Raw genomic sequence first — 14,573 nt, 5'->3', positions numbered from 1 at the left:
ATTTTTGTTTTTGCTCTTATTATTATTATTATTATTATTTATTCATTTCTATACCGCTTTATAATGCTGTTAGGGCATTATAAAATGGGGTGTTTGTGGTGGGGTATCTGCTGTTCAATAATGACATTTTCCATTTGAGAGTTTGTTAGCAAATAAAGCATCATGTGGAATGAGATCTGTGCTTGAAATTTAGAATGAGAGAGTACATACCAAAATAAGTTTTTTTAGTGCTGTTTGAGGTGATATCTTTACAGCATTGTTAACATTTACCACCACTTAGTGCCCTTCCTATATGGTTGACTCCTGCACTTCATTGGTGCAGTAATGAATTGATATTCTGATCCTGACACATAGTTAGTTCCCACATCATCACCTCCCTCTGCAAGATAGCTACTTACACATGGCATGAGTTGAACACACACGACCCAGGCAATCCAGCATGATAACATACAAAGTTACTGGTGTGATGTAGGCTCTGCACACACGACACATTTAAAGCACAGTTGAAGCACTTTCCCCCTTCAAATAATTCTGGGTACTGTAGTTTACCTCTCACAGAGTTATAATTTCTTGAAACTCTTAGCAAACCACAGTCCTCATAATTCTTTGAGGGTGCTAATGTGCTTTAAATGCATAGTATGTATGCAGCTATGAAGGAGCAACTTTAGCTACCTTTGTGTCATGGTTTCTGTGGCAAAGCTGTTACTCCATATGACTAAGTGTCTGAATTAGGTCTAAAACAGAGGTTAGGGATCTTGAAGAGGAATAGCAGGAATCAAACAGTGATAGGGCAGAGAGCCAGGGGAATAATAGAGAAAGGGTAACAGAGAATGAGAAGCAGTCAGTGGGCTATGCTGGTGTTTGGTTGGTTGGTTGGTTGGTTGTTGATGTACCCATTTCTACAGGATCTTCTGCTTTTGAAAAATCCTATTATCTTATTTTTATTTTATTTTGAGCATGCAGATAAAAACCACTTTTCTTCTATCATGGAACTCAAGGCAGCTCTAATGGTTTCCCATCCAGACAGTGACTAGACCTAGGCTTTCATAGTTGTGGTGCCTGTATCAGGACTGTCATCCTATGGTCAAATAAAATGTATTCAGATGGCAAGATGAAACTATTTGTTTAATCCAAAGTTATCTGTATAATTAGAGGTGGTTGTTAGGTATTGAACGCATATTTTTTGTATCCTTCAGATGACACAATTACTGAGCTCAGAAGCATAATAAAATCTCTGCCTGAGGCAGACCTCCAGCTATTTCTATAACTACTAGCAACTAAATTCAAGTAGCTTTGCACTGTTTTGAAGTCAAATGCCCATGAATCTATGGTCAGATTTGCTCTCATTGTAACAAAAACACATAGCAATGGGATACTAAATACAGATCTGTAAACAGCAGACTAAAAGTAATGGATGAGTTGAATGATAGAGAAAGGAAGCTATAAAACAGAGAGGTGATGACTGAGAAGGCTAGGTTCAGAGAGAAGCCATTCTATATTTTATTCTTTTCCAACTTAATAATGGAGGGAAGCCTTGGCTGCCTGAAAAATAGATTGGTGAGGACTGACCTCATTGCCTGCTCTCATGAACCTTCATACCTAAATTTGAAAGGTGTATGCAAAAGTGAAAGTTAGAATAATGGACATTTATTTGCTAATGCTTAAAACCTCTGTTCAAAACAGATCCATACAAGTTTTCTGCAAACATTGCATTTGTTTTGTGAATTTAGTTATGAGGCACACAAATCACCACTATTGACCCCTCAGAGTCCCTTCCAATTCTACAAATCTATGAAACCAGCTACAACGTCTGAGTGGTTGTATTTCACCTCACCGCAACATGTATGACTTGCTCTCAGTGTCTGGTTACAATAAAAGGCAACTCAAATTTCATGCAGCAGTTTAAAAAGGGCAGTGCTATAAGGTATTTATTGTTTGTAAATGAAAAGGGCTGGTTTATGGCCAAACGAAAAATATATTACAGAAGCTTAAAATTTATTTTGTTATTAGCTTGCCAACAGTTCTTCTGCCATCCTCATCATCAGCATAGCTGCAAAGACAGAATCATATCTATGCTGCTATTGAAATTGTACAGTTTACTATATACTTTTTTTTAACAAGCTCTTTCTTCACACTTAATTTTTAATTTCTGTCCCTCTTTCTCTTTCCTTCCCTCAAGTGTAAGCCTGAGGACAAGGCCTGTGTCCTTTTATCTTATGTACCTTCTTTGTTTTTATATGTGCTTTAGAATAATAGAAATAATAGAAATACTAGTAAATCAAGCCTAGCAGTAAGTATAGACAGAACTATTCTTTCATGGACGCAGTGCTTCAGCTGTTGGAGGAGAAAGTGCTCTGACTTTATGCTATTTTCAATAGCATGTTATCTATTAGTCACATTAAGGAACAATCATCAAGTTTTTTTATAAGCAATTAGAAAGAGAGCTTGCATGAGAATAGTGAGAGCATGATACGCTAATTGCCCTTGCTTTTGTGATTTATACAGAGTTATATTTCTTTCACAGCTTTCCTGTTCAAAATTTGAATCATTGGTAGTACCAGGTTTTTATGTCTACCTTCAAAAGAAAAACATCTATGGTCACAACATTAGGGGGGAACTATGGACCATATTCAACTTAATCTTTGTACTAGAGGAATCCAATGCAATGAGGTCTGCTATCTCCTTGGGCTGCATGCCCCCTGTGCCCCCGCCCCCAGTTCTGCTCCTGGCTGTCAGGAGAAACCCCCTACCCAAACAGCAGATGGGGAGGGGGTGGGATAGAGGGAAGCTTGCACTGATTGAGCAATCTCCTTAGCACTTTGTTGAATACATTCCTATGCATTCCACTTCAAAGTGTCAGCTGGAGTTCTTGAAAAATACAAACACAACTGAACAGATACAATTATCATATTGAAAACTATACAAATTAAGACTTGGAGAGCACCATAGTCACCCTTATTTTAATGTCAGCCCCTAGAAATGTTGCAGGCTGTATTGGTAGTGCCTGATTATTTTGGTCTGCAAGGAGAAAAGTCACTTAGAAGTCAGGTGTTTGTTTTGGATGAGATGATAATAATGATGTTAGCTATTTTATGCATGTGGTTCCATATGCAAGTAGCTGTTTTAGCAAAAGAGCAGTGCATGAAGCAGTGTTTCAGTATTTCCACCTGCACACAAACAAACACAATTTTGGAATGGAATTCTCTTATTTATTTATTTTATCTTGAATTTTTATTACAAGTCTAAAAGCCTCTACTGTCCCCCACCAACAAGCTCTGGTTTCATTTAAAAAAAAATTATTAAAGTTTTACAAAAAGAAAAAAGTTACAGAGTAAAAAAGAAGAAAAAGGAAAAATACAAAAAGTACAAAAATACATGGGGGGAAAAAGAAAAATGTAAAATACAGATAAAATAAATAGAAAATAGCTAAAAACAAATCAATCTTTTCATATCTTAGATTTCATTTACTTATTCCCCTGACCTCCTCACACCTCCCTTTTTTGTATTCCCGTTCACATGGTTAATTCAGCAAATCCTTACCCTCTTTATTTTTATTTTATCTTAATTCTATATCTCAACATATTATAACTTTATATTTTCATCCATTATCAATCCATTTTTACATATTCTTATTAACCTTGTTGCTAAGGCCGCTTCATTTCAATCCGACATCATTTTAACATTCATTAATTTTACAGTGTTTCTGCAAATAGTCTTTGAATTTCTTCCAATCTTCTTCCACCGACTCTTCTCCCTGGTCTCGGATTCTGCCAGTCATTTCCGGAAATGACTGGAATGGAATTCTCTTAAAATGCTGAAGGAAGTACACTCAATCGTCTGTATTTTAGAATGGTTAGATTTTGTGGATTCACTACCATTGTATCAGGAAGACTAAGTCAGAAACTACCATACCAGGGACCTAAGTTTCTTAGAGCAGACAGATTGTTTAGTATCAAATAGGTGCAGCCTCAATGGATTCCTTGCTTTGCTAACACCTAGAGTCAGTAACGGTTATGATGAAAAGTCAGAAAAACATTGCCTTAAATTAATCGCTTTCGCTCAGCTTCTCTCATGTAAATCAATTATAACTTAGGGAAACTAGACAAAAGGGGATAAATTCAACTGAAACCAATACTTAAATATTCTGAAATATTTGAGCCTGTGTGAAAATAGAGAGATAACCAGTTTCTGCTAAAAATCAGCTTTTGAAACGCATCCTGGTATAGAAAAAAAAGGTCTAAAGTATTTAAGAATCTAGGTTCAAGCACTGCAGGTATAACATTTAAACCTTTTGTTCAGAAATAATCATTAAAATTGTGATATTCTGCGTAGCTTTTTTTACCACATATTCCCGTTGAGCTAACCATGCTCGATATGATTGAAAAACTATGCAAAAGTATTTGAAGACACTAGGTGGTATAAGACAAAACCATATTCAGAGACAACCCTTTGGTATTAATAAACTTAGGTTAGTCACAACTAACCTAAGTCCACTGACTTCAGGGGGTCTGCTCTGCATATAACCTAGCCACATGCCACCCTCTAACTTCTTTAATTACCTTTTTCTCCCAATTCTGTTTTATTTGAGAGGCGGGGAGTGCCATATAGAGAACTTTGAGTTTTACAGTGCTTCACCTCAAGGTTTGTTTTTGACAGTATTCAGAAATGCTGCCAACCATTTCCCAGGGCCTGCTTTTATCTGGGACTGAACACCATCATCTGTGTACAGTACAGCAGAAACATTTTTTGTGACTGACTTGGGCACATGATTACAGGAGAGGATAAAAATTCAACAGTGCTGTTGACATACAGATTGAACAGGATAGGTGCTTGTGCAACCTTGATGAAACCCTTTTGAGGATGGCAGAGAAGCTATAAGATACCTCTCTGACGTACTTTATACCTTCAGCCAGATATTATTATATTAAAAAATAATTATGAGTATTTTACCTAACAACAGCAGAGTCCTATCTCAGCTTTCATAGTTCGTATATAGAATTTATTTTTAACCGTTCAGTTTAAATCAGTTTCTTTCTTTTTTTTATAATAATTTTTTATTACAGATTTTTATAACAACACAAACATATAACAAATACATAAACAAACAAAAAACACAATCAAAACAAAAAACATGTACCATTTCATATCTTAGTTTCTTACACCTTTCTTCCCCGACTTCCTCATGCCTCCCTTCTCTGTATTCCAGGTTCTTATCATTTACTCAGCAAATCTTCCCTTATTTTAATAAAAATTCAAGCTAATCTTCCTTATTCTCCTTGTCTTAACCATTACTAATAGTAACCATTTACTTTCCAATCCAACATCATTCTAACTCTCATTAATTTTATAGTATTTCTTTAAATAGTCCTTAAACTTTTTCCAATCTTCTTGCGCTGCTTCTCTTCCCTGGTTTCGGATTCTGCTCGTCATTTCTGCCAAGCCCATGTAGTCTATCACCTTCATCTGCCATTCTTCCAGTGTGGGTAAATCTTGCGTCTTCCAGTACTTCGCAATAAGTATTCTAGCTGCTGTTGTAGCATACATGAAAAAAGTTGTATCTGTCTTTAACACCCCTTGGCCGACAATACCCAAGAGAAAGGCCTCTGGTTTCTTGGTGAAAGTATATTTAAATACCTTTTTAAGTTCATTATAGATCATTTCCCAGAATGCCTTAATCTTCGGGCACGTCCACCAAAGGTGAAAGAATGTACCTTCCTTTTCTTTACATTTCCAACATTTATTGTCAGGCAAATGGTAAATCTTTGCAAGCTTGACTGGGGTTATGTACCACCTATAGATCATTTTCATAATATTTTCTCTTAAGGCATTACATGCCGTATATTTCATCCCGGTGGTCCACAACTTTTCCCAATCAGCAAACAAAATATTATGACCAATGTCCTGAGCCCATTTAATCATAGCTGATTTAACCATTTCATCTTGTGTATTCCATTTCAGCAGCAGATTATACATTTTTGACAAATTCTTGGTACTTGGTTCTAACAATTCTGTCTCCAATTTTGATTTTTCCACCTGGAAGCCAATTTTACTGTCCATTTTAAACACTTCATTTATTTGATGATAATGCAACCAATCTCTCACCTTCCCTTTTAATTTCTCAAAACTCTGCAATCTCAATTTGTCCCCTTCCTTTTCCAAGATTTCCCAGTATCTTGGCCACTTTGACTCCATATTAGACTTTTTAACAGCCTTTGCTTCCATTGGCGATAGCCACCTTGGAGTTTTGTTTTCCAGCAAGTCTTTATATCTGACCCAGACATTTAATAGTGCTTTTCTGACAATATGGTTTTTAAAACTTTTATGTGCTTTAACCTTGTCATACCACAAATATGCATGCCACCCAAAAATGTTGTTAAAACCTTCCAAATCCAAAATGTCTGTGTTTTCAAGAAGCAGCCATTCTTTCAGCCAGCAGAAAGCTGCCGCTTCATAGTACAGTTTGAAGTCTGGCAGGGCAAACCCCCCTCTTTCCTTTGAATCCGTTAATATCTTAAATTTAATTCTGGGCTTTTTGCCCTGCCAGACAAATTTAGATATGTCTTTTTGCCACTTCTTGAAACAGTCCATTTTATCCATTATTTGCAATGCTTGAAACAAAAACAACATTCTTGGCAATACATTCATCTTTATGACTGCAATTCGACCTAACAAGGAAAGCTTTAAATTTGACCAAATCTCCAAGTCTTTTTTCACTTCTGTCCAAGTTTTTTCATAATTATCTTTAAATAAATTCACATTCTTAGCTGTCATGTTTATACCCAAGTATTTCACTTTTTTAACCACAGTCAACCCTGTCTCATTCTGAAACCTTTCTTTTTCAACCTGTGTTAGATTTTTCTCCAATACCTTTGTTTTTGATTTATTCAATTTAAATCCTGCCAATTGACCAAACTCTTGGATTATTTCCAAAACTCTTTTCGTACTAGCTTCTGGCTCTTGCAATGTAAGTACTAGGTCATCTGCAAATGCTCTCAGTTTGTATTGTTTAGCTCCGACCTGAATCCCTTTAATCAACTGGTCCCTCCTAATCATATTAAGCAAAACCTCCAGGACCGATATAAAAAGTAATGGGGAGATAGGGCACCCCTGTCGTGTCCCTTTTTCAATCTTGAACTCTTCTGTAACCACATTATTTACAATTAATTTTGCTTTCTGTTCAGAATAAATTGCACCTATACCATTCTCAAACCCTTGGCCTACCCCCATCCCCCGGAGGTTCTTCAACATAAAGCTCCAAGAGATATTGTCAAAGGCTTTCTCGGCGTCCACAAATATCAAAACAGCCTTAGTATTTATGTTCACTTCCAACTTCTCCAAAATGTCAATTATATTCCTTACATTGTCCGACAAATGCCTTTTCGGGAGAAAGCCCGCTTGGTCCCCATGAATCTCCTCCATCAAAACTCTTTTCAGTCTCTTTGCTAAAACATCAGCAAAGATTTTGTAATCCACATTTAGCAACGAGATGGGTCGGTAGTTCTTAAGTTGGGTCTTTTCAATCTCTGTCTTTGGTATAAGTGTAATATAGGCCTCTCTCCACGTATCGGGTGCCTTCCTCCCCTCCATGATCTCGTTGCAGACTTCCTTCAAAGGTTGTATAAGCCCTTCCTTCAAGACTTTGTAATATTTGGAAGTCAGTCCACAGTTTAAATCAGTTTCTTTGATTCAAGAAACCTCTGGGCAGTCCTTTCTGGTTTTTCCAGATTAATTGCTTCCACACAGAAATTGTCAAGAGAAGAACATCACAAGATAGCCTGGCCCTTAGTTCTTAGAGGGCCAGAGGGGAAGGTCAGTCCGTGAACTCCAGTTGATAATGTTCAAATTGGTTGATACATTTTTAAAGAATAGTGCTGCTTTCAACTTCATAATATGGGCATTGCTGCTCCATGCAGCATGGTTGACCTAGAAACATCCTTTTTTGTGGGATGCTAATCATTATGCACACTGACTGCCTCAGTGCCACTCAACTGCACTGTAATAGACATGCTGGAATTTCTGACATGACACACATTGCAGTCATGCTCTGCAGCAATAAATAAGTATACTCAGCAGAAGTTCATTTGAAGGTGCTGTCTCAAAAAGCAAATATAGGACAGTGGAGTGGGATTAGCATTGTGGCCAATATGTTAAAAGGGTCTTTACTGTTGATAAGAATAGATAATAGATGCTGATGCATGAAGATGTAAACCATAAATAACATTTTCCAATGTGTTAATTGACAGGCATTTGACCAGTCATGCCTTTCTGGACCTGAGAATATGGGAGGTGAGTTTTACCAGCTATCCTCTAGACTACTGTAATAAATGTTGGCAGAATGTTCCCCGCGTCGGTAAGCCACAATTCATCCATTGATTGTTGATGTATTATCGGACAATGTCACCCTGAGTTTCCTCAGGAGCAAGGGCAGTATATAAATATAATTTTAAAAATTGAGACAATATAATATCAGCACATGCATAGCAACCTGTAGAGCACACTGTTACATCAGAATGCTCCAGCATTAATATTGTAAAGGTCAGACTTGTGGGTGTCAGGATATGCACCTGTTAATGCCCAGTGGGACTTCCTAATTTGGCTAAAGAAATCTTGGTTCCATTCGAGCCTTCAAGGCTGGTTATGTTATAATAAGTCCCTCTTCATGTATGCATAGGGTTAAGGTTTCTTCTAAACAGCTGTGCTTGTGCCTTTGCTTGGGTAAAGAATGAGCTGCTGTTCAAGAAAAGAAAAGGCTGTTGTGTATAGATCTCTTTCGATACACTTGTCTGGAATGCAGCTAGTGACCAGTAAAGTCTGGATGTCAGACTGAACTTAAACCAAAAGTACCCCCCCCAAACACACACATACACACACATACACGAATGTGACAAAATGAATATGAACTCTGACAAATGTAAACAAAGCTTTTTTTAAAGGGAGGCACACACTACAAACTATTCTTAACTCAAGAACACTTTATTCATAGATGGTCATTTTTCAGTTTAATATTTTGTGCACACACAAAAGAGCTGTGAGTGTTCTCATGCATTAAATATGTATTTTATCACAGCTACAGTAACAGCTATAAAACTATGACTGTGAACTGTGAACTGTTCCTTCAATAAACGAAATTTCTAGTTAGAAATTCAAGCTTGGTGTTTTTTGTTTTTTAAAAAAAAATTTTAGCTGCATTTGTATACACTTGTCTGTGAGTAGTTCCCATTCAATTCAATGTTTCTGAGTAAGCATAATCTTATTATAAAGTGTGATAGATAAGCATAAACATATTGTTAAGTGTGTTATAATTATACACAGTTTTATACATAGCGACACTTATTGCTAGAAGTCTTTTCCATTCTTTTCCACTTTATTTAGGTTTTACGGAAGACCTGAAGAAATCAAAAATAATTTTTGTAATAGGTAAGTAGGAACTTCATACACCACTCTCCCATAGGCAGCTAGCATTTCTGTATACAAATGCCCACTACCACATTAAAAATTCTTCTGGCAGGCACCACAAAATTATAGGTCTACAGTTAGTTTAGATAACTAGGCATTTCCAAATGCTGGACTATTTAGTGGTGGCAGCCCTCACCCTCTCCTCTCTGGGGGCAATACTTACATCATATGGTAGATGGATGAAACAAACTGCATCTGTTGGGGAATCGTATACATAATTTCTGAAAGGGGACCGTTAATTACAGCATAAAGCACATGGCTGAAACTTGTGTCATAACAATTTCCAGTGCTTTTTCTAGAAAAAGAGGTGCTGGAACTCACCACGAACTCCTCCATTGTTCTCTTATAATGGCAGTGGCACCCATCTGAGATGTGTCGGAACTAAATTCTGGCTGGGAAAAAATCCCTGGCAATTTTCATTGTACTACATTTGTGGGAGATGATGGGTGGCTTGAGGATGAAGCATGAGAAGGAAACAGAGAGCTTGTGGGGGGGTATTCTGGAAGTTGTATATAATTAACCCTCCCAAAAAAAGTTTCCATAACTGATTAAAAAAATGAACTTTCTAAAGCCAAAAGATAATTGTTTAGTTTAGTTTAGTTTATTGCTAAGGTGGTTGATAATTTCAGAAGTGATTGTTAGTAATGATAATGGAAATTGTCATGGCTTGCACCACCTTAAACAGTCTGATTTAGGATTGGCCCCATATAAGACAATCAGATTAGCTCTTTTACAATGCAGGAAGAGGGTACCTTCAATTAGAACCAACCAGCTCTCTGAACTGTTTACACTGTGGGCAGCTTGAATACTCTAGGTTAAATTTACAGGAGAGTTGTGATCATGTTGTGTCATTCCATAAATAGAGCATAGCTATTTATTTATTTATTTCATAAAATTTATACAATGCTTGATTGTAAAAAAACACAAACCCTCAAAGTGGTTATAAAGAAAGAGTTATTAGTAGGTATTTCGATCAGTTCCCCCCTCCCCCCAACCAAGACTGGGTATACGTTATGTTGCTTTTTAACATTCCACATTTTTAAAAAGACAGATTGTCCGTGAATCATAAAAGTAAATATAACTTTTTATGTGTCTCACTCTTATACAAGAATGAGATACTCCACATGGTAGTTGTTTTATAGCTAATAGTAATAGTAATTTGTTATTTGTACCCCGCCCATCTGGTTGGATTTCCCCAGCCACTCTGGGCGACTTCCAACAAAGATTAAAAATAGATTAAAATGTCACACATTAAAAACTTCCCTGAACAGGACTGCCTTCAGATGTCTTCTAAATGTCAGGTAGTTGTTTATCTCTTTGACATCTGATGGGAGGGCGTTCCACAGGGCGGGAGCCACTACCGAGAATGACCTCCGCCTGGTTTCCTGTAGCTTAGCTTCTCGCGGTGAGGGAACTGCCAGAAGGCCCTCGGCGCTGGACCTTAGCGTCCGGGCAGAATGATGGGGGTGGAGACGCTCCTTCAGGTATACTGGGCCAAGGCCGTTTAGGGGTTTAAAGGTCAGCAGCAACACTTTGAATTGTGCTCGGAAACGTACTGGGAGCCAATGTAGGTCTTTCAGGACCGGTGTTATATGGTTTTGGCGGCCATGAATAGAAATGAACTTAGAACCAGACCCCAAAGTTTTGTTTTGCTATAAAGAATAGTTACTATATTAGTATATTAGATCCAGAGAATGAGGTCCAGTTCACAAATGCATATATATCTCCTGATTATTCAACATCGGATTGTTACCTGATGTTGAAGATTGATATTGTAACTATTTCTGTGGTGTTTGTTCTACTTGCACACATATGGTAACTGTCACTGGATGCTTCAGTCATCACAACAGGCCTGCAACTCTGGTTGCTGTTAGAGAAAATGTCAAGATGGGCTTACTTTGGTTGGAGAAAGCATGATTCAGAACCCAACCTGCTTCTTTCTCAAAAGTCACCATGTGGCATTCATGCTAAAACTCTCAACTATTCTTATTTTTTTGCTCCTCACACAATTCCACGATGCATCAGGCATACAACGTCTTGAAAAGATGGGGAGGTTGCTATGGCAATTGCCAACACATCATAAAGGGGGTGGGAATATGGATCCTTTTCTTTGGAAAACACCTGAAATGCTGTACTATGCAGTAGAAGAACGGTCCTGCCTTTGCAGCATATTTTGTGTCTCAGAATGGAATGGAGGAAATGTTTCACTGGAACCATGTTTGCATTAGTTGGACGAAAATAAACACACATCTTTAGCAAGTAACTCCAGAAATTTCACCAGTGAAATGTGATTCTGTCCCCTCCCCCTGCAAACTGTGTTGCATTTCTGCTTTAACTGAACCGGAATTATTTCCTTCTGAGTGGACGTGCACTGTTATTCTGTGAGCAATTCTGGCATGCATCTCGTGTGACTGGCCATTGCTTTTAATATCCAGATATTTTAAATTGTTGTCTAGAGCAATCCAAATTCCAACCCTCCACCACTAAGCTGGCATGGCTTTGGAGTGGCAGGGCCTCAACCACATCTGCAGCCCTGCTGTGCCCAGCATGGTGGGGGAACAGGCAGGTCACTGCACCAGCCCAGAGTTGGTGCAGTGATCAGCCCCAATGTCATCACAACTCATGATGGCAGCAGAGCTAGCCAGCAGCGGAGCATATAATAGCTGTCAACCTTCCCTTTTTTTGCGGGAAATCCCCTTATTCCAGCACCGTTTCCCACTGCTTCCTGCTGCTATCCTGGATTGTTAGATATCCTGTAGACCGTCCCTGGGACAGGTGAGGCTGCTGATCCCTTATTTTAAAATCTGAAAGTTGACAGCTATGGAGGATATGCCCATGCTGCCCAGGGCGGGCATGCTCCCAAGGGGGGCAGGGCATGGAGGGTATAGCTGCTCGTGTGCACGGAGCAGCGCGTGTGCCGTGCAGCCAGGAGCAGAGTGAGCTGGCGATGGCAGATATTTGGTGTACCGCCCGCCCGCAACTCCCAAGTCTCCCTTGAGCTGTCAAAACGAAGGGGGAAGGGGGGGATGCCACCGGCAGCTCCCTGCCTTTCCCCAGCAGTTTGAGGTAGGCTTGGGAGTCGTGGCCAGGTGGCGCACCAAATGTCAGCCCCCCTCAGTGAAGACACCCGGGGCGGTACGCCCCCCCGCCCCCTTCCTCCGCCCCTGGGGCTAGCTAGATCCCAGGCTGTCTTGTCCTTGTCCCCACCCAAGGCTGGAAGAGAGACACCTCTGCTCAACTGACCACACTGTTGCACAGTGCATACAGTGGTACCTCGGGTTACATATGCTTCAGGTTACATATGCTTCAGGTTACACACTCCGCTAACCCAGAAATAGTGCTTCAGGTTAAGAACTTTGCTTCAGGATAAGAACAGAAATCAGGCTCCGGCGGCACAACAGCAGCAGCGGGAGGCCCCATTAACTAAAGTGGTGCTTCAGGTTAAGAACAGTTTCAGGTTAAGAATGGACCTCCGGAACGAATTAAGTACTTAACCCGAGGTACCACTGTATTGGGTTTGGATTGTTTTGTAAAATATTAAACTGCAACAGTAGCTATTTTGGCACATGGGCCATTTGAAGCTACCAGAACTCTTTGCTATGGTGACAGGTCCTGGGAATGCTGATGGCATGTGTTGCCATAGCAACTCACCAACTTGTTTCTGTCAACCACATTTTCAGAATGTTCTAGAATCAGCTTAGAATTAAAGTTCTGCTTTTTTGCCTCACTAGTCAATCCTTGCTGGTCAATTCTGGCCATTTCTCTTTATTCCTGGTCTTGTGCATAGTTTCACATATCATAATGCACTGGCAAAATTGTAGAGCCAGTGCGGTATACTGGTTAGACAGAGTATTAGGTTGGGATCCCTGCACAGCTTCCTGGGGCAGTCACAATTGAACTTCCCTTATTATTTATTTAGAAATGTTAACGTCTCCCTCTTCCACTGTTAAGTCTTTAATGCAGCTTACTGTATCGAAAGAACAATATAAAGATAAAAATCCCAATGAAACTCAAGTAGAAGAGTACAAGAAAAGAAAGGAGAAAAGATATTTCAGGGAATGCTTAGGCAAATAAAGCAGTTATAAACTGGCAAAGCTGGTGCTGTGCAGACAGGATGCTACCACAAAAAATCCCTGTCACCCATTCCTCCCCACTACATGCCCAATAAGTAAAGGAAGTGGCTGTTTGAGCAAGGTATCAGAAGCTAGTCTCAACAAATAGCTAGGTTTATACAAGAGAAGGTTGTCCGTCATAAATTCTGATCTGAAGCCATTTAGACCTTTATAGGGCAAAACCAGCATTTTCAGTGGTTTCCAAAAAAACCCAAAAAAACTAGAAGGCAATGGGGTTTTTTAAAATGCACATTTAAATTTAAGATAAAAGAGTTGAGCAAATGATTTCATAATGAGATGCTACTTTAGGAAGAAGTTTTAAAACTAAACTGATAAATATTCTTTCCCCCTGCCGGATGTTAAGGGAGAGATGGGCTAATTAAAAGATTTGGCAGTAATTAACTGAAAATGCTGTCTAGGAGCCAAATAAATTAGGCAGCTGTCCTGCTATTCCAGTCTAAGAACCCAGTATAAAACTTGAAGCTGGAAGCACAAATATAAGAGAGCCAATTATAACAGGCACATGTGTTTACGCACACAAATCCAAACGTTCAAAGCTTGTGTATTTTTCCCTACCGTTTTTTGTTAAAGCCCACACCAGAAAAGAGGAGTCGATTTCCCTCCCACTTATGCCCCTTTCCCCAATCAGCCAAGAATGCCTGAGCATCACAAACTGTAAGCCAAAACAGAACAAATGCCTAAATTGGCATCCAAGCATGGTGGCTGTTGAGCTGCTATCCCAATCCCAATCTCAGTGTGTATGTAGGCGCAACTTCATTCCCAGGAATGTAGTGCACATAGACCACATCTGTGCTTGGATATGTGCGCTGTTAATCTTGTGTCCTGGGCCGGGAAAGGATTTGCCTTCACAGTTAAGTATCCTACTTTAAGAGTTGGGCTCAGAAAATACCTGCATGCACAAGGGCACACATTCCCAGAAGCCAGTCCTCACTCTGCAGTCCTTTAAACTGCTGAGGTGCAATTCCCCCTCCCAATGTCTCAGAG

The 14,573-nt window shown here is 39.2% G+C and overlaps 1 protein-coding gene across 1 annotated transcript in view; it reads left to right on the top strand.

The window, feature by feature from the left end:
- AK5 (adenylate kinase 5) overlaps positions 1-14,573 on the top strand; it is an 85,802-nt gene that overhangs the window by 57,957 nt on the left and 13,272 nt on the right. Inside the window, exons 9-10 of the mRNA XM_053392013.1 lie at positions 8,244-8,286; positions 9,373-9,417. Of these exons, the coding sequence (XP_053247988.1) occupies positions 8,244-8,286; positions 9,373-9,417 (88 nt within the window). The remainder of the gene's footprint in view (positions 1-8,243; positions 8,287-9,372; positions 9,418-14,573) is intronic.

Source organism: Podarcis raffonei, chromosome 6, assembly GCF_027172205.1.
Source record: "Podarcis raffonei isolate rPodRaf1 chromosome 6, rPodRaf1.pri, whole genome shotgun sequence".
NCBI lineage: Eukaryota > Metazoa > Chordata > Lepidosauria > Squamata > Lacertidae > Podarcis > Podarcis raffonei.
Note: the sequence above shows the minus strand (reverse complement) of the source record. Positions and strands in the feature narration are given on the sequence as shown.